This window comes from Cryptomeria japonica, chromosome 11 (assembly GCF_030272615.1).
Source record: "Cryptomeria japonica chromosome 11, Sugi_1.0, whole genome shotgun sequence".
Taxonomy (NCBI): Eukaryota; Viridiplantae; Streptophyta; class Pinopsida; order Cupressales; family Cupressaceae; genus Cryptomeria; species Cryptomeria japonica.
The window spans coordinates 719,807,467-719,833,355 of record NC_081415.1 but is presented as its reverse complement, the minus strand read 5'-3'; the positions used below and the strand labels follow the sequence as shown (position 1 = coordinate 719,833,355).

Below are 25,889 nucleotides of genomic sequence, written 5' to 3'. Positions count from 1 at the left end.
ATCTTTAGTGTTATAATCATCATTGACTTTCTTAACAATGAGCTTGGAATCTCCATAAACTTGTAGCTCTATTATCTTCCATTGTATGGCGGTGTGAAGTCCTATGATGAGGGTTTCATATTTAGCTATGTTGTTTGTGCATGGGAAGTTGATTTTGAATTAGTTTGGAATTGAATCACCTTGAGGGGTGATGAATATAATTTTGGCATCTACTCCATGGTTTGTGTAAGAACCATCAGAGTACAATTTCTAATTTGTAGATTCTGCCAATGTGAATACAGACTCATCAGGAAAATTTGTCAATAGAGGATGACTATCTTGTAAAGGAGCTTCTGCCAATTGATCTTTTATAATTTGACCCTTGATTACCTTTCTGTCTACATATTCTATGTCAAACTCACTCAAAATCATGACCCATTTTTCCAATCTTCCAATTAGTGTTGCTCTACTTAGAAGATATTTAAGAGGATCAAAGCGTGCAATGAGTTGAACTTTATGACTAATCAACATATAGTGTCTAAGCTTTTGGGATGCAAAGATCGGTAATAAACATGCTCATTCTATGGGAGAGTATTTGAGTTCATATCCAATAAGAGTTCTATTGATGTAGTAGATTTCTCTTTCCTTTTCTTGGTCATTATGCTACGCTAAAAGGGCTCCCAAAGATGAATTTGTCACTGATATACAATAGTAAAGGCTTGCCTAGAATTGGTGGAAATAGAACCGGTGTTGTCAAGAGATAATCCTTCAATGGCTAGAATGCTTCCTGGCACTGATTTGTCCACTTGAGGGTGACTCCTTTCTTTAATAAGTGCTGGAATGGGTGGCACTTGTCAGCTAGTTGTGTGATAAATCTTCTTATTGATTGTAATATTCCTTGCAATCCTCTTAACTACTTCAGTGTAGACGGTGTTGGCATTTCAAGAATTGATTTTACCTTTTCGGGATCAACCTCAATACCTCTTTTAGAAACAATGAAACCCAAAAGTTTTCTGCCTGTGACACTGAACACAAACTTCTTTGGATTGAGTTTGACTTTGTACTGTTCAAGTCTATCAAATATCTTGGCAAGAACATCTAGGTGACCTTCTCAAGTTCTGGATTTTGCTAATATATTATCCACATAGTCTTCCATGATGTTGTGTATCATTTCATGGAACAATGTCATCATTTCCCTTTGATAGGTTGCATTAGCATTTGTGAGACTGAAAGGCATGACATTCCAACAATAGGTTCCCCAAGGACAAGTGAATGCTATTTTGTGTTGGTCTTCTGGCTCAATTTTGATTTGATTATAGCCTAAAAAACCATCCATGAGTGACAGTATTTCATTTCCAACAGTTAAGTAAACTATCATGTCTATATTGGGGAGTGGGAAGTCATCCTTAGGACAAGCTTTATTCAGATCTTTGAAATCCATGCATATTCTTATACCCCCAGTGGATTTAGTTACCGGTACTATATTTGATATCCATTTTTACATAGCCTATGGGTCTTATGAATCCCACGTATAATAGCTTTTGTAATTCCACCTTTACTAGCAATGAAATTGTGGAAGATAAGAGCCTTGGCTCTAATACAGAATCATTCTAGGCCTAGGATTATTGAACAAGCATTCATCATGTTTGGCTAAGATAAGCCCTCTCTCTCTATATATATACTATATCTCGCCCCCCCCCTCCCCCCCTCTATATAGACTTACAACTATATGCATCTTCAGCCGATGGTGGCTCTATTTATAGAGGGCTTGGGCTTATGTACATGTGGACATGGACCATACCATAGCAACAACGATAGATGATGTAGCACTAATTTTGGATCCAGCCCTAGAATGTCTACATAAGACCAAGCAAATTTTATGGGCCTTTGCTTGAAGAACTAAATGAAGTTGTCTTTCTCTTTAAGATTCAATGATTCAGCCAAGTGTATCTTATGTACAACTTCAACTTCTCCTATGTGGACTTCCATCTTTTCCACAATCAATACAAAAATTTCTTGCTCAATAGGAAGATCATCTAGTTTTCCTTTACCAGTACCTTCAATCTCATCATGATCTTGTGAAGTAGAAGAGCTTGCTTCTCCAAAGTATGTTGTCTAGTCTAGGTCTATTGCAAAACCTTCTTTATGATCATCATATGGAAATCCATCTCTAACACCTAGGAACTCTATTATAGCTTCACCATTTTCAACCTAGTCAAGATGTGGTTCTTTGTGTTGCCCCTAGTTTATCAAATGTGGATATATGAGGCACAAATCCCTACTTTCTTCGACGTAAGGTGTTGCTAACATCATGCATATGCAGTTGTCATAAACATATTTTATCAACTTTGGGTTTAGTTATTTATCTTCATAAGTGATGCCATCATCAATACGTGGTTGATTGTCATAAGCTCTATCGATTGTATAGGTGCTACATCTATGAAGAGATATGAATTCGTAATCATGAGAAATAGTTATACTTTCAATGTATGTCTCAATGTACGATCCTTCTTCATGGTTAATCAACTTCCTCAATGGGAGAAAGTGAAGTTTTAGTTGTATTGATAAATAATAGGACATTCCCACAACTTGTGGATCCTTGTTCTATGATGGAGAAACCTCTCATTTATGGAGTAAGGTGTTCTAGTCTTTCGATATCTAAATGATTTGTTGGTGCCAAACCCATTTTAATTACTACATTAGCTTGTGATGATGATATAAGCTCCATAATTGAATCATTGGTGGGCACCACACTGACTTCTTGAAGGAGTTGGAGTTCTTCTCCACTTGGTTCATTCACTTCACTTGTTTGGGATGATGGCACAAACACCCTCATTGAAGAATTGCTTTGAGGTGTTGATTCAGAATTTTGTGTTGTCGTAGTAGGCCTATTTAATATATCCATTGTTTTTTTGTCTAGCCTTTGACACTTTTGTTATGTGCTTGTACCCAAACCTTGATTCCTTGGATTCTCTTGAGGCAAAACAAGTTCTATCCTTCCTTTTTTTTGTGGTCCCAATCCTGTTGTTCTATCATAACCATATTTCTGCAACATTTTGAAACTATTTCCATATTGATCTAAGGGAAGCTTGATTATATTCATGTCATCCTATTTTCTATATAGCCATTGGTTCACATCTTCATTCAAAGATTCCTCCTGTAAATCACCCCATCGGATGAAAGAGCAAGAGTCCGAATATTTGACTATTGCCTTTCCTTTGTCTTGTCTAGTTGGAATAGATAGAGGCCTCCCAAAAGATCTTGGGGAGAGAGATAATTGTTGAACCACTGGTTCATCTGAGATGGAATATTCACCACATCCTACTTATTTGATTTGTAAAGATTCTTGTACCTGTGTATCTATAATTTTTAATGACTCCAATTGTGATGTAAACAAAGTTGCATGATTAATAGGCACTTGGTTATTGATACTTGCCTTAAAATAATTGCAATACTAGAATGGGTCTAGGTCACCATGTATGGTGATCTCAATGCCATTATAAGGAAATTTGACACATTTATGAAATGTCGATGGCACGACCTGCATTGTATGAATCCATGGGTGACCTAGCAGCATGTTGTACCCTAGCTCTCTAACGAGGACTTGGAATGTAATATCAGTTGTGACTGGGCCTACTTTTACTAGTAGAGCAACCACACCTTTTGATGCATGTTCCTCTTTGTCAGATCAATATGTAGATGTGAGTATCCCAAAGCCTTGATCAAGTGAGTATGCATATGTTTAAACCAACTCCACCATCTATTAGCACTCTTCTAACTTTTTTCTTATGGATGAAAACTTCTAAGTGTAGTGGATCATTATGTAAAGGTCTGTCTATAGGAACATCTTGGTCTGTGAAAGCAATACGGGTAGCAACAACCAAATTTCCAACCATGGATTGGAAAGTATTTTCATCTATATCCTGGGCAACAACTGAATCCTGAAGAGCCTTTTTTAAAATAGCTCTATGATTTGACAATATTTGGAGCAACTCAAAGAGTGATATCCGTGTCGGGGTCTTTTTCAATTGATCAGCCATATTATAATCTCCTGATGTAGGAGGTGGATTATAAGGCACTCCTTGTAATGTTACTTTGGACCGATGTGTAATTATTGCACAATCTCTATTCCTTAGATTTACAGTGATGGTAGCAACTATATCATCTCCTACACTGAGAGTTGATGGTATAATCATATGCAACCTTCGTATAATTTTTTGTATTATCTTGTGTCCCTGAGCTGGAAGCCTTTCCTTTATCATGTTTGACAAAGGGATCTTTAAAGATAGTATGATTTGTGTTAGTTGATCCCTTATTGGTGTCTACCATTATGTCACCTTGGTCTATAAGATCCTAAATCAAGTTTTTTAATTTGTAACAACTTGATGTCTTGTGGCCCTTTATGCGGTGCTAATCACAAAAGTCATTGTCATTGCACTAGGTTGGTTTGAAAGGACTTGGTTCGTATACTTTGATTTTGAGCAAAGTGATTACATTAGTCTGTATCAACTCCTTAAGTGTTGATTCAATAGGTTCTTCAATTGGTGTGTAATTTCTTCTTGGAGTGTTAATCCTTGGAGGTCTTGCATTAGTTGATTGTAAGGCATTTGCATTCGTTGAAGATGCATTGTTTTATTGAAACTAACTTTTGTTTGATAATTGGACTGGTCCTTGTAATGACATCACCGGTTGAACTCTATTCACTACCCAAGCATCCACAACCCCATCATTAGTCATACTTTTGTTCTTTGACCAAAACTTTGGCCTTTCATTGTTTGCATTGTTATTTGAACCACCATATTTCAAAATGCCTTGCTCTATAAGCTCCTTCTCACATTTTAAGGCCTTTTCAGTAATTTACTTGAATGAGGAAACAAATTGCATTTGTATCAGATACTTGATCTGAGGAATTGGGTTTTTTGTGAAAATATCAACTTGCTCAATTTTTGGGAAGTGACTTGGAAATCTGCGGTACAAAGATCTCCACCATTGTAGAAATGACGCAATTTATTTTCTTTTTGCTTTGCAGCACATAGATCCATTAAAGTTACTGGGGTGTCAATGTTGTGTGAGAAATTTGCTATAAACTGTTTAGTTAAATCACCCCATGATGTAATCTTTGGTGAAAGATGTGAGAACCATTCCAAAGTGGATCCTCCAAGACTTTTGGGAAATAACCTCATCAAGTATGTATCCTCATAAGCAACCTCAATGCAAGTTGTGAAGAATTCTCTAATATGATCCCTGCGATCACCTTTTCCTCTATATCTGTCGAACTTGGGTTTTTTAAAATGAGAAGGAAATGCTGACATGTACAACGTGTGATCAAAAGGGTATGGATGTAAATCTTGCATTGTATAGTTTTTCTTTCATTTCCTAATTGTATGCTTATCATTTGTTGTTGAAGAGTTTGCAATTGTTGAGCGAGGATATATGTTTGAGTTAAAGGTACATTATGTGTGTATGTATTTCCAACAAATGGATTAGTGCTAGTGTATACTGGCGGTTGTTGGAATGTTGAAAAATTATACCCGTGAGTGTTTTGTGTCCCATTCAGCGTAGTGAAGTAAGCAAGTTGCAAGCTAAATGAGCTAGTGGGATCTGGATTTATATTTTAACGACTATAAGTTGATCCAATTGAATGTGAAATGGGCAGTTGAGTTGTACTTACTGGGTTTGAAACTTGCGATGCTTGTGTTTGACTTTGTGTAGAAGTACTTGATACAATTGGTACAATTTGGTTGGTGACATTGACATGCATTTGAGTGTTTACGCTGGATGTTGTCATGCCAGATTGTCAGCTGGTAGTTGAAACTATAGCTGCTTGAGTTGACGAGCTTGGTGCACTTTGAGTAACGCTTTGTGTAGAACTTGAAGTTGCATCTTGTGTTTGACTAACATTTTGACTTAAGGTAACACCTGGTGGTAGGATTGTTGTAATGTCAAAATTTTGGGGTAACTTGGCACCATTTTGCAATAATAGGGAAAGACACCTATCCTTGTCATTATTTATAAGCACATTGAGAATTAAGAGGACCTATGGATCTTGTTGGGTGGCCTCGATCTCTTTGTGTGTCAATTTTTGTTGAATTTCTTATGTCGAAGGCATAGTGTTAAAGTTTAATTGTTTGCAGGGTTGAGTGTTTGATACATCTATGTTTCATGTAGGATTAGTCAGTGGGTCATTGTTTGGATCCATCTTACTTTTTGCCTTTTACAATATGAAAGACCCGACTTTATGAATTATCTAAAAATGCTGACACTCTACTAAGGATTTGGACAGTGAGGTTGTTGTTGAGGAGCTTGTTGAGGACGTCATTGTTGTTGGAGTGTAAGTCTTTCAAGTGCTTGTTGAACATGTCATTTTTCTGCCTCTCTTTCAATTCTGATGCCCCTTCTATTGTCTTGGTTTATTTCAAACTCAACTCCCATGTACTGAGGAGCACTTGTTTTTAACTTCCAAGCCAAGTTACCTAAGCCATCAAGAATTTCTCGTTGACCGTCATTTCGCACTAGATTGGGTTGTTCAAATGGGAACAAACCATCACTTGGTAGACCCATTTTGATGCATGTTATGACTCGTATAATGAATATGCAACTAGGGGAGGACTATGAAAGACATAAATGAAGACTATGCAAGGACTAAAACATGGATTGTGATGACTGTGCAAGGACTTATGCAAGGATTATGAGGACGTAAATGAGGACTATGTGAGGACGATATAAGGACAATATGAGGACCATATGAGGACTATATGAGGACAATATAAGGACAATATGAGGACTATATGAGGACTACCTATGATCGCAAAAAAGATAAGATGTTCTCTTTTGTTTTGTGAGGTCCTTGTTTTGATTGTTTGTTGTTTTGGATGGACTGTTTGAGGACAAGATCTTGTTTGAGTGACAACTTTCTGATTTCGAGAACACAGTTTTCAGATGAGTATGGCCAAATGAATTTTGTTCTCGCACACTCTGAGAATCAGATTTATGCAAGGAAGGGATTGAATTAGCCTAGATCAAAACTAACTCTATACTAATTCAGCACATGAGTGATACACAAAAAAACATAGATAACAATGCCTAGGTTGGAAATTTGAAACCATCCAATGAGGCCTCTATGAAATACCAAAATAAAATGGATAAATAGAGAATCTGGTAGCACTGGCTCCACTCCACGACACACACTTCTCGGGATATGCCAATTTATCTTACCCCAAAGATTAAAAGATCTTATCACCAAGGATTTTCTATCTCATTAAGCAAGGTACATGAGAGGTATCTACGGGGTACAATCTGCACGCCCTAATTCATTAAATGTAAGTATTTGGGCTACTAAATTTGGTTAATAGTGGGGGAACTTTCAGGGTAAATCAGGTGGTTATACATGCGGTGGCTAGCTCATTTAAGAGATATCCTAGCCTATAGAACACAAGTTTTTATGTATCTGACACACAAGCACTAAAGGATTTCAACTTACATCAAGACCACAAAGGTATTTGCATGTTGATACTGAGGGAAATCATCGGTATAACACAAGCACAAGTTGATTTATGGTTTTCACCAAAATCATGAATATTTATATAGTGGATCAAAAGAGAGTACCGCTTGGGTCGTACCCTTCCATAACCAACGAGGTTCCAAAAGACAAGCCATATTTCTTTTAAAAAAAAAATTGAGTGTCGTTAACACTTTTTTCTTGCACCTAGGTCCACGAAAGCCAAGGGAGAGGATAGTATGTGTTAACCGTAGGACCACTTCAGACAAAGAGCAAATGCTCAAAAATTCTTTCCCTTAAGCTATTGCAATGTGTGAGCTAAGTTAATCATAAGACAAAGACATGTCCATTTTAAACCCAAAATTGAAGTGTGAGATTCACATGTGTATGCCCATTTTAAGCACTAAACAAAGTGTGAATTGCATGCATGCCCATTTTAAGTGTAGTATCCCATGTCAATTTTATAGCACTAAAACAAAGTGTGAATTGCATGCATGTTCATTTTAAAGCACCTAAACAGAAGTGTGAATTGCATGTATGTCCATTTTAAAGCACCAAAGATGAAGTGTGAATTGCATGCATGTCCATTTTAAGCACTAAACAAAGTGTGAATTGCATGCATGTCCATGTTAAGCACTAAACAAAGTGTGAATTGCATGCGTGTCCATTTTAATTTTAGTATCCCATGTTAATTTTATAGCACTAAAATGAAGTGTGAATTGAATGCATGTCCATTTTAAAGCACCAAAGATGAAGTGTGAATGGCATGCATGCCCATTTTAAAGCACCAAAGATGAAGTGTGAATTTCATACATGTCCATTTTAAAGCACCAAAGATGAAGTGTGAATTTCATACATGTCCATTTTAAAGCACCAAAGATGAAGTGTGAATTTAAAAACAAGAAAGATCTTGCAATCACAAAAGTCAATAATTTAAATGAAGTCTTCGACAAATTGAATCGTCTTTGTTACCCTTGCCACATGCTGCAGACACACCATTAGTAGCAGAAATCAAAATTACAACATCAAAAAAAAGGTTTTTAAAAAAACATATATATATATATATAGGAAATTACTAAAAATAGAAACTTGCTAAAAATAGAAACCTGCTAAAATGGAAATATAATAAAATTAGAAACTTGCTAAAAATAACAACCTAACAGATTAAGAAACATGCTAAAAATAGCAACCTACCATATTTAGAAACCTGCTAAAAATAGCAATCTACCAAATTTAGAAAGCTGCTAAAAAAGGAAATCTGCCAAATTTAGAAACCTACCAAATTTAGAAACCTACTAAAACAAAAACCTGCTAGATTTAGAAACCTGCTAGAAAAGGAAACCTACCAGATTTAGAAACCTGCTGAAAATGACAAACTTTTTTCTTAAGGTAAAAAGGGTATAGTTGCGAGATCCAAGACCTATACCAGCAGGCATATACAAAATTTCAAATTAGAATGTTGTTAGATTCACGGCGAGCTCACCAAATGTTTATCAGTAAAATTCACCATAGCTAACTAGAATTAAATAGGAAATCATGAATCCTATTCTAGCTAACGAATTCTAATAAATCAAGGAAAGTATGCAAACATGATAAGGATGTAAAATAATCAAGTAAAACCCTCTGTTGCACAAATGCAAATCGCTTGCATTGTTCTTCTCTTCCTCGAGTAATGTTGGCTCTCAGATATTGCGCTACTAACCTGCAAAATGGCACAAATATTCGAAGTTTGTGATTGTTGAAAATGGAGAATTGATGCTCAATTTATAGATTTTTGGAGAGGTTTGAATGAGAGGTGGAACTCAAGTGAGCTAACATGTTGATTGATAGTTGAACTGCTAATTGGGAGGTGGAACTCAATTGATTGAATTGATGACTGAATAGATTGAATAGATAATTGAGTTAACTAGGGAGATGACTGATTGAATGCTTTTTAGAAAAAAATTGATTGGAAGATAGAAATAGAGATTGGAGAGATCACTAATTGAAGTTATAAATTTAGCATGTGCTATAAGATTTTTAATCAAAATTCAATTCCATTTGCATGTAAATTAAACTTGATTTGGGAATTCAATCTTGATTTGCTTTCTGATTTAACTTTTGATTTTCAAAATCATGAAATTGAAATGCATATGTATTTGAAATTAATTGAAATTGGTTGAAATCGGAATTCGGGGAAATTGAAATTGAATTTAAATTTGAAGAATATTTGAAATTAGACGAAATTAGAATTTGAGGATTTGGATTTGAATTAGAATTAGAATTAGAAGAATATTGAAATTAGATGAAATTAGAATTTGGGGATTTGGAATTGAAGAATTAATTAGTTAATAAAATAATTTAAATAAATAATTTAATCATTAGAAATTGAATTTAATTAAATAATAAAGATTACTTAATTAAAGGTATTAAATCATAATTAATTGATGATAGAATAGAAACTGAATAATGAAAGATGATGATTTAGAAGAATAATAATTAAATAATTATTTAACTAATAAGATGAATAATTAGTGTGATATTAATGAGACATGTTTAGGTGTCTATAACTCATATTTGGGTCTATCTATCTATCTATCTATCTATCTATCTATCTATCTATCTATATATTATTAATGAGGTTATTCGATTAAGATAAATTATAGTTTAATTAATATCTTCATTATAAATTATTAAGCTCAGGAAACAACACACATATACACACAACTCCAAAAGATGATTAAGGAAAAGATAAACCGCCTACTGTTTGACAAGACGCAATGACCACCCAAATAGCTAAGCTGGCGATCAATTTCTAAACAACTTATCTCAAGGCTCAGGGCTTGATGGAAAGTTTGATCTCTTCCAAAGTCTGCAATCCTCTCCTTAATGATAGTCTCCCCCCTCTTAAGGACGTTTCTTATCTTGCATCCACTTGGTTATATGAAAATGGTTAGACTATTCTTATCTTCTCATTAACCATAAATATATTTAAAATAAATATTGTCAATATTAATCATTCATGTCCATATACTATTTTATTAAAGATTACTCATCCACACATGTAAGTAATAAAATATCGATGATATACCAAACAAAATTGCATTTTTCAAAATAAAACCATTATTGAAAAGAGGGATTTAACATGAAGGAAGAGATGTGAAAAACCAATACTCAATTTCTAAACTTTCGAATGTACAAGAGAAGAAGAAAATCTAAATTGTGAAGGAGAATTGGAGCTTGAAAGTGATAATTGCAGCACTAATAGTGATGAGGTCCTTGAAGCATGGATGCAAAGAGAACTATAATTAACACCCTAGAGAGTTATGGATTTCAAAGAGGTGTCCTGATACATAAAAAAACTGAAACTAGAATAAAACATCTTAAAAAATCAAACAATAATTAAAAGTCTAAATTCTTTAAGTTATGAATTAGACCCAAATGCAGCATGCCAAAATAAAAGCACACCAGACCTTGGTGATTTCAGATAAACTATAAAATGAACATACGCGCACTATAAATTAGATAAGGGACAATTTACCAACACTAAACTATAAGGAAACTAGCTTGGATGAAAACTGGTAAAACATGTACTAAAATTCGAAGACTTATATCAAACCTTAGAAACATCTAACATGGCATTAAATTAAAATATGACAAGAATCATCTAACATAAGCATGTCCACTTGTAATATGATTGTATTATAGTGCATTATAATATAGATAGAAAAGTAGGTATAAATAAATCCTGAAAAGCTAGTTGTAGAATAATAGTTGGCAGTAAAAGGCAGGAAATGACTATAAATGATTATTGTAATTAATAAGATCCACCTAGAAAATATATAAAATACCCATGTCCCATTTTTACACTCACTTTAGCTCCCTTATTCTCTCACAACAATTATACTCTACGCATTTAGATATTTGTGCAAAACCCTAGCTCTCGTGCCCTAGCTCAAACTTTAGCTCACAATCATGGGCACCCCTATTGTTGTTTTAGCTATAGAGAAGCCTCAACCAAAATATAAATGGTTCCCCTATAAGGAAATGGAGATATATTCAAATGACACATTTTTAAGGGTTCCTATTGTTGTCATATACATAGAAGATGTGAGAAAATACATTCACTCACCTTTAGAGGAGATTGATCACACCATTTTTGAAGGGTTTTGCCAAGAGCTATTACAAAAGGGAGCTAACCAATACTCAACAGAATATGCCTAGGTAGGAGAAAAGAGATTTGATGTCTAGAAGGATTTATCGAACTTCGCGAAGGAAAGGATTTAGATCTGGTTAGTGCTAAGATGATTACATGATGAATACTTGTATCTCAAAAAACCCTACCGGATTATGAAGGAGGCCATGTAGGGTGTGACTATATTATCGTTGGAAGGAGCAATCCCACCTAAAGTAGGGATAAAAAAATGTAGAAGTACAAAATCTAGCCAAAGCTACCTTCAATGGAAGGAGCCTCAATATTAGTAATATCACAAACAAATCAGTGTTGTATGCCACCAAAGTAATCACCTACAAAATCTACTTTATGAACTCGAAGGGCTCTACTATGATGGTGGATATTTAAATGGCACATTAGATGGTGATCAAAGGGAAGGACTTTGACCTACATGAGGTCCACAGAATGGAGCTCTTGGAGAATGCACATTCTGGATGAAGTAGACAAGGTATTGATTCCAATATGGCACTCTATTGATTTTCTTAATGTTTTACTTTATGCATGAACTAACACAATATTCCAGAAGAGTATGGGTCATAGGTAAAATGACAGCTCCCCAATTTGTAGAATATGCAAGAAATTTCTCCTAGCTCCCAAAGTCTATGTATAATTTTTTGTTGGGTACTTTAAGGCTTTCCAAAAAAGGATGTGAGTGTGATGGAGAATATCACACAACATAGTCCAAAGGTACCTAGACATTATAGTATTCCAAGTAGACAAGGGTTCTACCATAATGGATGCATTAGAGCCCTAAATTTAATGGATACCCTTGTTGCCCTATGAATTGTTAGATGTAGAAGTAGAATCATATACACAAGGATTGCTTAGATTTCCCAAAGATCTAGAAGAAAAAAGAAACCAGACCACTAAGGAATTCTTTGACTCATTGGCTAAGGAGAAAGCTAACAAAAAGGTAGATAACGAGAAAGGAAAACCATAGGAGGAAAAAACTCTTAAGGAATAAAAAGAACAAAAAGTAGAAATTGGGATATCCAAGGAACCCTCCTAACAAAAACTACAAATGTTGGAAGCAGCTGGTCAGTGAAAACAAAATTATTGATCACATCAGAGAGAGAGGGGTCATCAAATAAAGAGGCAATAGAAGCCCCACTCTGAATGGGTGTAGAGAAGAAAAACAACAATCACAAAGAATACCAGAGCCTAATACTGAGGAAGACGAGGAGATTGACATCACAAAAGAGGAGACCATCAGGTCAGAGAGTGCAACAAAAGAAGTCCCACTATTAGATGAACATCAATTGTACAGTGCTCTATATGAGCCAAAAAAAATTGCAAAGACATCGAAGAAGTACCCTAACATGCCCTAGTGAACAATAAAACTAAGAAGTGAGCATTTATCTAGTATATGTGAGCCGAAAATTATACATTGGAGGATTTCATGAGTGAATTTCCAAACTACATGGATACAAAACTTAAACATTAGACAAAAAAGTAGTGAAGGAGGAGGAAAAATTGAAATATATGTCAATTCAAGCCCTAGCACCAACCATTACACCCCCACAAAAGTAGAAGATAGTGGAGTTACAAACTAAAGAGCTCTAGACAAAACAAAGTGTGGATAAGCTCATGTTGGAGAAACCAACGATTACACATCAAGTGCAAATAGAAATAATAGCTCAATGACTATAAAATTATATAGATAATTATGCAAAGAAGAAGTAAAATATAAAGAATTTTTTCTAGAACAAACTCCTCTACCTCCTTGGACTGATACATCATCTACTTCCATCACATCCACCATGGAACAATTAAAATAATTATTGGCAAAGAAACAACAAATACAACCAATGGAATCATCACAGTTACTCCAGCTACCACTATATGAAAATCAAGTGGATATAGGGAGCATATCTCCCTTACAAAAGTTTTAGCTAAGAGATATCTTTCACCAAATGCCCTAGGATGAGGTTCTCAAACAACATGTGTAGACTATAGAATAGATAGAGGAAGCAGTTAAGGAGATACATGGAAAGTACCTTTATTTGAAAGGGGATCCTTGTCAACCAACGTTGACATAATTGAGGTTATTGGTGGATGAGTTACTACACTATCTGACATTATAAAATCACAAACTTAAGCAAAAAGTATAGGAAGAGTTCTAGACTACAAATACAAATCAAGAAAGAAAATGGTGTGCTATAGTCTGGACCAATTTAGAAGCACATATCATTACAACAAAGGACACAAAGCTAGAGATCAATTCAATTGTACCAATATTGTTCGTAGTAGCCAACCTTTGTAGGCCTGATTAAGACTCAAATGGACAATTTGGAACTCTAGATCCTCCATGCGACATAAAATTATGATGCCCTAAAAGATTTGGATGGACGAGTAAGAGTAGCAATTGAAGAATTGCATGACCAATACCAACAGATCTAGGAGTAGAGGGATAAATCCTGGAAAAAAAATTGGCAAGTAAGGGAGTTTGTTAGCTTACGGTTGTCACACATTATTGGTATAATTCAAGATGAAAAACAATTTCTCAAGTACATGCATATACGCAATACACTTTCAAAGGTAGAAAACTAGATGATACAACTGCACATTCACATCAATCAGCTTCATATTGTAAAAAAACTATGAGATGATAACTTCAAGTCTTTCTAGGACATTTACAAGGATATACTCTTGAAGACCAACTGAATTAAGGACAAGTCAAAGTTTTGAAGAGGGTATGATGTTGGCTCAAAAATAGGGTACAAAGATAGATATGGGAACACCTCACATCTTACTAGAAAGAAGAATCCACAATGAGAGCTTTGGAAGATAGAATGTAGTCTAGGGATGTTATCTAAGGGTCATGTTCCTATTGTAGCTATAAGTAGATAGTGAGATCTATTCACCAGTACTATGGTGTAATAAGGAGAATTTAAGGAGTTAATAAGATATAACGAAATATAAGGAATGTAATGAATACCTATTGATATATGAATACAAATAATTCTAAATTTTGATCTATTGTGTGTATATGTTATTTTTATGATTTACAACTAAGCTTAGGTTTGGATACTTTCCTTGTTTCCTCAATACAACCGAGTCTAGGATTGAAGACTAGAACACCATAAATCCTTAGGGTACAAAACTCTGGTCTACATCCCTCAAATTTATTGCTAGCACTCTCCATATTTGAACACTCAAGTTCTTCCATGTCCTTTCTTGAAGATTACATCTTTGGTTCTAGTTCAATTTTAGATTTAGTGACATACTCAAAAGGAGATTTAAATGCTTATTTTTTAAAGGAAAGAAAGAAAATTGATGTTTGGAAACCTATAGTCAATCTTTGAAAAAATTATATTGTGAAGGGGTGCAAAGTTTCATAACAAGGTCTAATGCACTAATGATTTCTAAAAAAATAAAAATTATATAGACCTATTATTTAAACTAATAAAAATTATATAGACCTATTATTTAAACTAAGTTCACACACTTAGCCTTTTTTTCAAGAAGCCCAATTGAAACAACGAAAATCCCAAAAATCACCAAACTGTTGAACCCCTTTCTTAAAAAATGATAAGCTTGCCTTGAGAAAGCAACAATAGAGAGTTGACTATGGTATTTCACTTGTCTATTTCACCAATAGAAAGTCACAAATCTAAACCTATGTTGTGAGGAAGAATCTTTCCAACTTAAGAATTTACAAACTTGTTGGCAAACCTTTTAATAGATTGTAGAAGAAATAGAGTTTATGTGTGGAAGAAGGGTGCAAGAAATATTTTGCATACTTATCCATTAGCCAACCATTTCCCTTTAACTACAACAACAATATTAATAGGGTGACAAACCATTTTTTTTAATGTCTCTTCTCCCAAAACAACTTTGACTATCCATTTGGCTATTAAAAAAATCCTTTGTGCCTTGGGTCTAAAAGGTCCAATTCACTTTTAGCAATCCATTTACCATTTTTTTAATGTCTCTTCTCCCAAAACAACTTTGACTATCCATTTGGCTATTAAAAAAATCCTTTGTGCCTTGGGTCTAAAAGCTCCAATTCACTTTTAGCATTAGGCTAAATAATATACAATCACAAATTAGATTTACAACCAATTTTTCCATCCTAATTAGACCACAAAAATTGGTGAATGTTTTTTTTTCAAATTTATCTTAACCCTCTTTAGAAGAGAATCCATCATGAGATCAATACACATGAGAAGTGAGAAATTTAAAGTTCACAACTTGAATTTTGTCTTTCCTCCAAATCCAAAGTTCATTTTTTTGAATTTAGTAATAAATTAGTTATGCATATCAAATAAAATAACTATGGGTCAATTTTAAGATGTGCTAAATTCGATTAAAAAAAATGAGAGATATCAATTGAAGACCTCCAACACATTATTAATTTCTTTTTAATTTTTTTATAAGAATAGCATATTGTCGTCAAATGTGAATTAAGCATAACTACAATATTGAAAAGGAAGATGTCTTTTATCAAATTCAGTTAAAAAAATGATTAATTATCAACTAAACATTGACAATAGAAACGAAAACCCCAACCATTTTAACATCTTGAAGATAAAACTCTAAAAAATTAATTAGCACTTCATTGATATTAAATCTCAATGAGCCTTGCTTCAAAACCTCCATATAAAGAAGTCCATCATATTAGAATTTACTGAAAAACAATATATACTGCAACTAACCAATACATAGGTCACAATTTAAACACCAAATCCACTTTCTTGTATCTTCCAATTGCAATTTATCAATTGCATGGCTTACTAATAAATACCATCTCTAACTTTTAATTTTCTTTAGAATATCCTTTCAATCCAATATAATCTTATTCTAATTTTAACTTCTTAAACCCTATACATGTCAAACTTAACAAAAGTTTTAACTTGGTATTATGAAAAATAGATATACCAATATGTACAAAAACAGTATAGATACTTTAAATATATAAATATTGTGATGTTCATATGCATTTGAATGTTCATAAATAAAGAGATGTAACACAAATTTCAATTCAAAAAAGTGTAACACAAATTTCAATTCAAAAAAAATGTAACACACAAATTTCTTCAAACATAATGTTCAGTCAATTCACAACCAGTGATTAAAAATGTTAACAAAAATCTAAATTTCCTAGAGGAGAAATAACTTAAAAATGAATACCCTTTCTACCTTATGAATTGTTAGATGTAGAGGTAGAATCATATACAAAAGGATTGTTCAGATTGCCAAAAGATCTAGAACCAAAAAGAAACCAAACCATTAAGGATTTCTTTGGCTCATTGGCTAAGGAGAAAGCAACAAAAAAGGGTAGATAAGGAGAAAGGAAAAACATAGGAGGAAAAACCTCTTAAGAAATATCAAGAACAAAAAGTAGAAATTGGGCTAGCCATGGAACCCTCCTAACAAAAACTACAAATGTTGGAGGCAGTTGGTCAGTGAAAAGAAAATTATCGATCACATCGGAGAGAGAAAGAGGGTCATCAAATAAAGAGGCAATAGAAGCCCCACTCTAAATGGGTATAGAGAAGAAAAACAAGCACAAAGAACAATGGAACCAAAGTCTAATACTAAGGAAGAGGAGGAGATTGACATCACAAAAGAGGAGACCACCAGGTCGGAGAGTGCAGCAAAAGAAGTCCCACTATTAGATGAACACCAATTGTAAAGTCCTCTATATGAGCCAAAAAAAATTGCAAAGACATCGAAGAAGTACCCTAACATGCCCTAGTGAGCAAGAAAATAAGGAGTGAGCATTTATCTAGTATGTGTGAGCCAAAAATTATACATTGGAGGATTTCATGAGTGAATTGCCAAACTACTTGGATACAAAACTTAAACATTAGACAAAAAAAGTAGTGAAGGAGGAGGAAAAGCTGAAATATATGAAAATTCAAGCCCTAGCACCAACCATTACACCCCCGCAAAAGTAGAAGATAGTGAAGTTACAAACTAAAGAGCTCTAGACAAAACAAAGTGTGGATAAGCTCATGTTGGAGAAACCAAAGATTACACATCAAGTGCAAATAGAAATCATAGCTCAGTGACTATAAAATTATACAGATAATTGTGCAAAGAAGAAGTAAAATATAAAGATTTTTTTTTAAAACAAACTCCTCTACCTCCTTGGACTGATACATCATCTACTTCCATCACATCCACCATGGAATAGTCAAAATAATTATTGGCAAAGCAACAAAAAATAAAACCGATGGAATCATCACAGTTACTCTAGCTACCACTATACAAAAATCAAGTGGATATAGGGAGCATATCTCCCTTACAAAAGTTTTAGCTAAAAGACATCTTTCACCAAATGCCTTAGGATGAGGTTCTCAAACAACATGTGTAGACTGTAAAATAGATAGAGGAAGCAGTTAAGGAGATACATGGAAAGTACCCTTATTTGAAAGGGGATCCTTCTCAACCAACGTTGACATAATTGAGGTTATTGGTGGATGAGTTACTATACTATCTGACATTATAAAATCACAAACTTAAGCAAAAAGTATAGAAAGAGTTCTAGACTACAAATACAAATCAAGAAAGAAAATGATGTGCTATAGTCTGGACCAATTTAGAAGCACATATCATTACAACAAAGGACATAGAGCTAGATATGAATCAGTTGTACCAATATTGTTCGTAGTGGCCAACCTTTGTAGGCCTCATTAAGACTCAAATGGACAATTTGGAACTCTAGATCCTCCATGCGATAAACTTATTATGCCCTAAAATATTTGGATGGAAGAGTAAGAGTACCAATTGAAGATTTGCATGACGAATACCAGTAGATCTAGGAGTAGAGGGATAAATTCTGGAAAAAAAATTGGCAAGTAAGGGAGTTTGTTAGTTTACAATTGGTAGACATTACTGGTATAATTCGATGTGAATTTTTTTTCTCAAGTACATGCATATACGCACTACACTTTCAAAGGCAGAAAACCAGATAATACAACTGCACTTTCACATCAATCAACTTCATATTGTGAAAAAACTATGAGATGATAACTTCAAGTCTTTGTAGGACATTTACAAGGATATACTCTTGAAGACCAACTGAATTAAGGACAATTCAAATTTTTGAAGAGGGGATGATGTTGTCTCAGAAATAGGGTACAAAGATAGATATGGGAACACCTCACATCTTACTAGAAAGAAGACTCCACAATGAGAGCTTTGGAAGATAAAATGTAGTCTAGGGATGTAATCATGTTCCTATTGTAGCTATAAGTAGATAGTGAGATCTATTCACTAGTACTATGGTGTAATAAGGAGAATTTAAGGAGTTAATAAGATATAATAAAATACAAGGAATGTAATGAATACCGATTGATATATGAATACAAATAATTCTAAATTTGGATCTATTGTGTGTATATGTTATTTTTTATGATTTACAACTAATCTTAGGTTTGGATACTTTCCTTGTTGTCTCAATACAACCAAGTCTAGGATAGAAGACTACAACACCATAAATCCTTAGGGTACAAAACTCTGGTCTACATCCCTCATATTTATTACTAGCACTCTCCATATTTGAACACTCAAGTTCTTCCATGTCCTTTCTTGAAGATTACATCTTTGGTTCTAGTTCAATTTTAGATTTAGTGACATACTCAAAAGGAGATTTAAATATTTACTTTTTAAAGGAAAGAAAGAAAATTGATGTTTGGAAATCTATAGTCAATCTTTGAAAAAAAAATATTGTGAAGAGGTGCAAAGTTTCATAAAAAGGTCTAATGCACTAATGATCTCACAAAAAATAAAAATTATATAGACCTATTATTTAAACTAAGTTCACACACTTAGCATTTTTTTCAAGAAGTCCAATCGAAACAACGAAATCCCAAAAATCACCAAACTATTGAACCCCTTTCTTAAAAAATAATAAGCTTGCCTTGAGAAAGCAACAATAGAGAGTTGACTATGGTATTTCACTTGTCTATTTCACCAATAGAAAGACATAAATCTAAACCTATGTTGTGAGAAAGAATCTTTCCAACTTAAGAATTTACAAACTTGTTGGCAAGCCTTTTAATGGAGTGTAGAAGAAATGAAGTTTTTGTGTGGAAGAAGGGTGCAAGAAAGATTTTGCATACTTATTCATTAGCCAACCATTTCCCTTTAACTACAACAATATTAATAGGGCGACAAACCATCTTTAACTACAACAATATTAATAGGGTGACAAACCTTTTTTTTTTAATGTCTCTTCTCCCAAAATAACTTTGACCATCCATTTGGCTGTTGAAAAAATCCTTTGTGCCTTGGGGTCTAAAAGGTGCAATTCACTTTTAGCATTGGGCTAAATAATATACAATCACAAATTAGATTTACAACCAATTTTTCCATCCTAATTAGACCACAAAAATTGGTGAATGGTTTTATTGTAGTTTCCCTTGACCCTCTTTAGAAGGAATCCATCATGAGATCAATACACATGAGAAGTGAGAAATTTAAAGTTCATAGCTTGAATTTTGTCTATTAGTGACAAAATTTGATCCCCTAAATCCAAAGTTTATTTTTTTGAATTTAGTAATAAATTAGTTATGCATATCAAATAAAAGAACAATGGGTCAAATTAAACCATGAAGAATTCAATTTTAAGATGTGCTAAATTTGATAAAAAAAAATGAGAGATATAAGTTGAAGACCTCCAACACATTATTAATTTCTTTTTAATTTTTTTATAAGAATAGCATATTGTCATCAAATGTGAATTAAGCATAACTACATTATTGAAAACGAAAAAATGTCTTTTATTAAATTCAGTTAAAAAAAAACATTAATTATCAACTAAACATTGACAATAGAAACAGAAACCCAACCATTTTAACATCTTGAAGATAAAGCTCTAGAAAATTAATTAGCACTTCATTGATATTAAATCTCAATCTCAATGAGCCTTGCTTCAAAACCTCCATATAAAGAAGTCCATCAAAACCTCCATATAAAGAAGTCCATCATACGCAAGAGAAGTCCATCATACCCAAAAGTGTTATTAGAATTTACTGAAAACAATATATACTACAAATAACCAACATATAGGTCACAATTTAAACACCAAATCCACTTTCTTGTATCTTTCAATTTATCAATTGCATGGCTTACTAGTAAATACCATCTCTAATTTTTAATTTTCTTTAGAATATCCTGCCAATCCAATATAATCTTACTCTAATTTTAACTTCTTAAACCCTATACATGTCAAACTTTACAATAGTTTTAACTTTGGTATTATGAAAAATAGATATACCAATATGTACAAAAACAGTATAGATACTTTATATATATATATATATATATATATATATATATATATATATATATACTGTGATGCTCATATACATTTGAATGTTCATAAACAAACAGGTGTAACACAAATTTCAATTCAAAAAAAGATGTAACACATTTTTCTTCGAACATAATGTTCAGTCAATTCACAACCACTGATTAAAAATGTTCTAAATTTGCTAGAGGAGAAATAACTTTAAAATTATACATTTAAAGTTGAATAAAAATACAACATTAAATACAATCATAAGCAAATCAATACTATCCTTTTCTCTTGTACATTTAAATGCATTTAAAAAAAACACATGAGAAAATCTTCATCTTCACCTATATGCCAGCACACCAAATTTCCTTACATACAATTTACAGGCTCACAAATGAAGGGAAAAAAACCACAATCCGAAGGGGATAAAACCAGAACAGAAGATTCATTTGGCTTTAGCAGGGGCCACTATTCCTTTGAGAGATTTGACGATCTTATGCCCAATTCCTTCCTTATTTGCATCCTCAATCTCCACCTTCTTTACATGGGGCTTCCGCACAGGCTTCTTCGGAATGTTTACAGTGAGCACGCCCTGAGAGACTGAGGCCTTCACCTCCTCCACGTTAGCATCCTCGGGGAGCGCTATGCGCCTGACACGTAGCCCTTTCGAAAGATGAACTGGACGCTCCATGGCGTGCCACGTCACACCTTGATCCTCCTCGCCCTCCTCGGCCTGTTTTCCCCTGATTTCCATCACTCCATTCTGTATCTCCAGCTTCACATCTTCCTTCTTAACACCTGCAACAGGACACAGAAATTAGAAAATGAAATGAAACCCTAGGGTATTTTAAGAAGAAAAAGAAATGGAAAATGAGATCCAAGTTAGGGTTTTATTAACTGATAAATGTTCGCAGAGCAGAGTAAGGCAGCATACCTGGCAAATCCGCCTGAAACATGTGCGCGTGAGGCGTTTCTCGCCAGTCCACGGAAATTTGTGCGGGATCTTTGCTCATGATTTGAGAGGGCTCGGAAAGGGCCAGGCTTTCCAATTGCTGGAACAACGGATCATATGCTCTGTTGAAGAATTGCAGTGCCATGCTGAGCTGCAGATGATTCTACTGAAACTTTTCGTAAAGGATTTCGTAGAATTTGGGAATATTATGGATAATTTTCTTGAAGCTTTTCGTAGAACTTGGAAAGATTTTAACTGGACGTGCCGATCATGGCAACGCTCTGGATTTTATACGAATTGATGAGCAGGTGAAGTAGGAAGAAGGGAGAAGTTTCTGGAGAATGCGAGAAATGTATGGATAATTCAAGGTGGTCGAGAAGGTGCCAATTTGTTCAATCAACTTTCTTGGACTTGGCATGCCATTTCACAAATAGAAAATTATCCGTTTTCATGTAGATATTTTTGATGAATAAGTGCGTAGTTTTCTATTAATTTATGAAAATATGCATATGTCCCCCCCCCCAAAAAAAGAAAAAGGGACACACGGGGAAAGGGGAAAGGGGTCAATAGTCATAGCTAACTTCGCACATCTTAAGTTCTTAAACAGTTTATCTGATTTCAATGATTTTTTCTTCGTTCTCTCCGTATGCGACTTAACTGCTTAAAGCTATTGTTTTGGCTTGTGGGTAGTAGCGATGCACGCTGTGGAATTCGCTATGTGCACAAAGGTTAAAAAGTACACATTTCAAAGTGTGGTCCAATACATGATCACCTTTGCGCCAATAGTAGATAACTCAAAATAGCTAGTAGTAGTGGACAAATGCCCTAGAAGTAGAGGACAAATTCCCCAGTAGTGGTGCACAAATGTCCCAGTAATGAGCTAATTTTGGTCAAAAAAGCTAAAAAATGCACCACTATTGGTACATGTGATATTTATTTATGGACCTTCCATTACCATTTTTTTTGGCTCCTATTATGTCTACTAATGGGGGGTGAGGGTGACAAAAAAGATGACGGTTATTGGTCCTATAACGGTAACTGACTCCTTTCCCCCTAGAGATCAAAAAGTAAGAAACAAAAAAATAATAAGATCGTTTAAGTGGTGAGAGAAACTCACACTACATAACCCATAACTTTATCAATTTAAGTTGTTAATCATAGTCTAAAATGGTTGAGCCATGGTTGAAGTGGACACAAGTTTAATATTTAATTTTGCTAAAATGCTACTATTTGCATACAAATAGTCATTTATTCTAGATGCGATAATCAAAATCCTTGATCAATTTTAACTCTAATCTATAAGAAATCGAAGCACACATATGTCATCAATGAATTTGAGTCATGTGATACATAATACTAAACTGTAATATATATCCTACTCCAATTATGAATGAAATCTAAGTCTAAACACATCCAATCGGGACTTAAAAAGGATGATAATTTTATTTTTACTTTGGATACCATTTTAAATCAGCTAACCATTGTTACATGATTAAGGGATGAGGTTGGGATCATGCCCCAAGCAAATTTGGTGCAATTAATATCCCTCAATCATTGGTTCTTAGTTGAAGAGGTTTTAGCATAAGGCTCGTGCTCCTATATTGGATAGTTCTAAAATGACTTTATGGATGAAAAAAACTCCATCAAAAAAAGAATGGTATTCACTTCCCAAAGATGAATGAAACACACTTCAATATAATGATCCAAATATAATTACAACATAAATTACATGAAGACACATGCAAGCACAAAAGAGTTACATGAACTTTAAGGGACACTACCAAGATCCCAATATGCATCCTAGTAGTGATCAACATTACCCAACAGTGTAGGACCTTAAGTACCACAACTATAGTCTAGGAAATGGAGTCCATGGTCATTAATCACAAATATAACAGACAAAGTTGGCGTCAAACACACTATTGTTAAATCAAGGTGAAAAAAAATTTTAATAAATTTTTTTCTAAACGGTGTAAATGTAATTATAGATATACAACATTGGATTACAATAAAATATTATGTGAGCATAAACACTCCAAATCCACTCCATATTTTTCTAAATCGCTTCATCACCAATTAATTAAATAAACCTTATTTAATTAGTTAATTCTAGGTTAACACTTCAAAATTAGTTAAATTAATAAATTTTATTTATTTAATTATTCAAACTAATACAATGCTATTTATTTAATTAACCTAGTCTAATCTTCTTCTAGCTAATTAAATAAGCAACGTTTATTTCATTAATCAAGCTTATCCACACTCTTCTTGTTTCTTCTGATTTAAAAATAACATTATTCCTCTTCTACTAAAATGCATAAAGAACTACCTTATCATATTCACCATTCATTCAAATCTAAAATCATCTTGGCCATCCATTTTACACATCTCCTCATTTGCTTGCCCTCTTCACACACTTTTCACACATGTGTGAATCTCTCACCATGCAAAATAAATAAATCTCCACCCTTTGTTGCATGATTTAATCCTCTCCATCCATTTTCCCTCTTTGCACACTTCCATATGCTTGCATCTCTCTCCCCTATGTGTTTTTAGATTATCTCCACCCTCCATTGTCTTTATTTCGTCCTCTTCTTCCACTTGTCATCAAGACAACTTGCACATTCATGCAAGTCAATCCTCATCCTTGATCCCACAAGAAAATAATAGCCCTCGATGCTTATGGCTAAGGTCAATTTAAGAAATCTCCTCCAAATATCAAGTATACTACATTCTCAAGCAAGTACACATAGCCCAAATTTAACAAGGGACACGATGCGTCAAGTTCTTGCCAATAGTGTAATCAGTTTAAAGTAGGTGGAAAGATAAAGATAGAGATGAGAATATATATATATATATATATATATATATAGCGATAGAGATAGATGCAAAGATAATGAGATGGAGATAGAGAAGAGATTAAAGAAGAAATATGGAGAGATGAAGATACAGGGGAAAAGAGATATAGATAAAGGGGTCAGGGAAGAGGGAGAGGGAGAGAGAGTGATGAGCTGAGTCTAGAGATAGAGGAAGATGGAGGTAGAGAGGAATAGGTAGATAGAAGGTGGAGAGAGGGAGCGATATAGATTGTAAAGATATAGAGAGATGGAGGGGGAGTTGGAGAGATAGATGAAGATATAGAATATGATATATAGAGAGATAGCAAGAGGAAATGTGATAGGAAATTTTGGATAAGCTTTGAAAGAAGGTTAGCCATTGGACCTATCGTTGGCTCTCTTTTGCTGGTAGGGCGACTCTTTTGAAGGTAGTGGTGCAGGCCCTCCCTCTTTACAATTTTTTTGTGCAGGTTTCCCCTTATGATTTTGTTAAGGAATTCAATGCTCTGTCGCATCAATTTATCTAGTTTGGTAATTTACTATTGGCTCATTGGAGTTTGGTTAAGTGGGACTTAATGTGTAGACCAAAGCAGGAAGGAGGTTTAAGACTTTGTCCTGTTGCGATGAATAATCAAGTCTTATCTTCTAAGTTATACTGGAGGTGTACTTGTCAGGATCAAGGATGGGCAATGAGTTTGTGGTAGCAATGTGCCTAGATATCCTCTAGTGGGGAAGGGATCCATGATTTGGGACACTCTTAAGAGAGGGGCTAAGCTTGTCAAGGATGGTCTCTTTTAGTTATGTAATAGGGGTAATGAAGCCTTATTCTAGTATGACTCTTGGGATGTACATCCTCCAATTTTGTCCCAGCTTCTGTATCTTCAACCTCTTTGCGACCGCTATGTTGATGCTAGATGGTGTAAGGTACACGACTTTAAAAGAAGGTAAAATATCAGGTCTAGATGGTGATTTGCTGCTGGAAAGATCCTCAGGAATGGTCGGTGGGTGGTTCTGAGGAGAATCATCAGGAGCTTTCTAGAATTCTTGTCGGGAGACTTTGCAGCTCTCTTATGGAGAGTGATACTTTATCCTAGGGTCCTGATCCAAAGGGAAAATTTTTGGTTGCATCAAGAAACCTGGATATGGATAGAAAATTGTAT

General features: G+C 34.2%; 1 protein-coding gene across 1 annotated transcript; it reads right to left on the bottom strand.

The window, feature by feature from the left end:
- Positions 1-21,148: 21,148 nt before the first annotated feature.
- Positions 21,149-22,279, bottom strand: LOC131061284 (17.3 kDa class I heat shock protein). The gene is made up of 2 exons (XM_057994875.2): positions 21,875-22,279; positions 21,149-21,738 (listed from the first exon to the last, which is right to left on the bottom strand). The coding sequence occupies exons 1-2, from the start codon at positions 22,035-22,037 to the stop codon at positions 21,386-21,388; spliced, it is 516 nt and encodes a 171-aa protein (XP_057850858.2). The 5' UTR covers positions 22,038-22,279; the 3' UTR covers positions 21,149-21,385.
- Between the last annotated feature and the right edge of the window lie 3,610 nt (positions 22,280-25,889).

Excerpts from the sequence above, each read along its gene's own strand:
- LOC131061284 (XM_057994875.2), bottom strand. The coding sequence starts at position 22,037 with ATGGCACTGCAATTCTTCAACAGAGCATATGATCCGTTGTTCCAGCAA. Across the intron at positions 21,739-21,874 it reads GTTTCAGGCGGATTTGCCAG|GTGTTAAGAAGGAAGATGTG; the intron begins GTATGCTGCCTT and ends GTCCTGTTGCAG.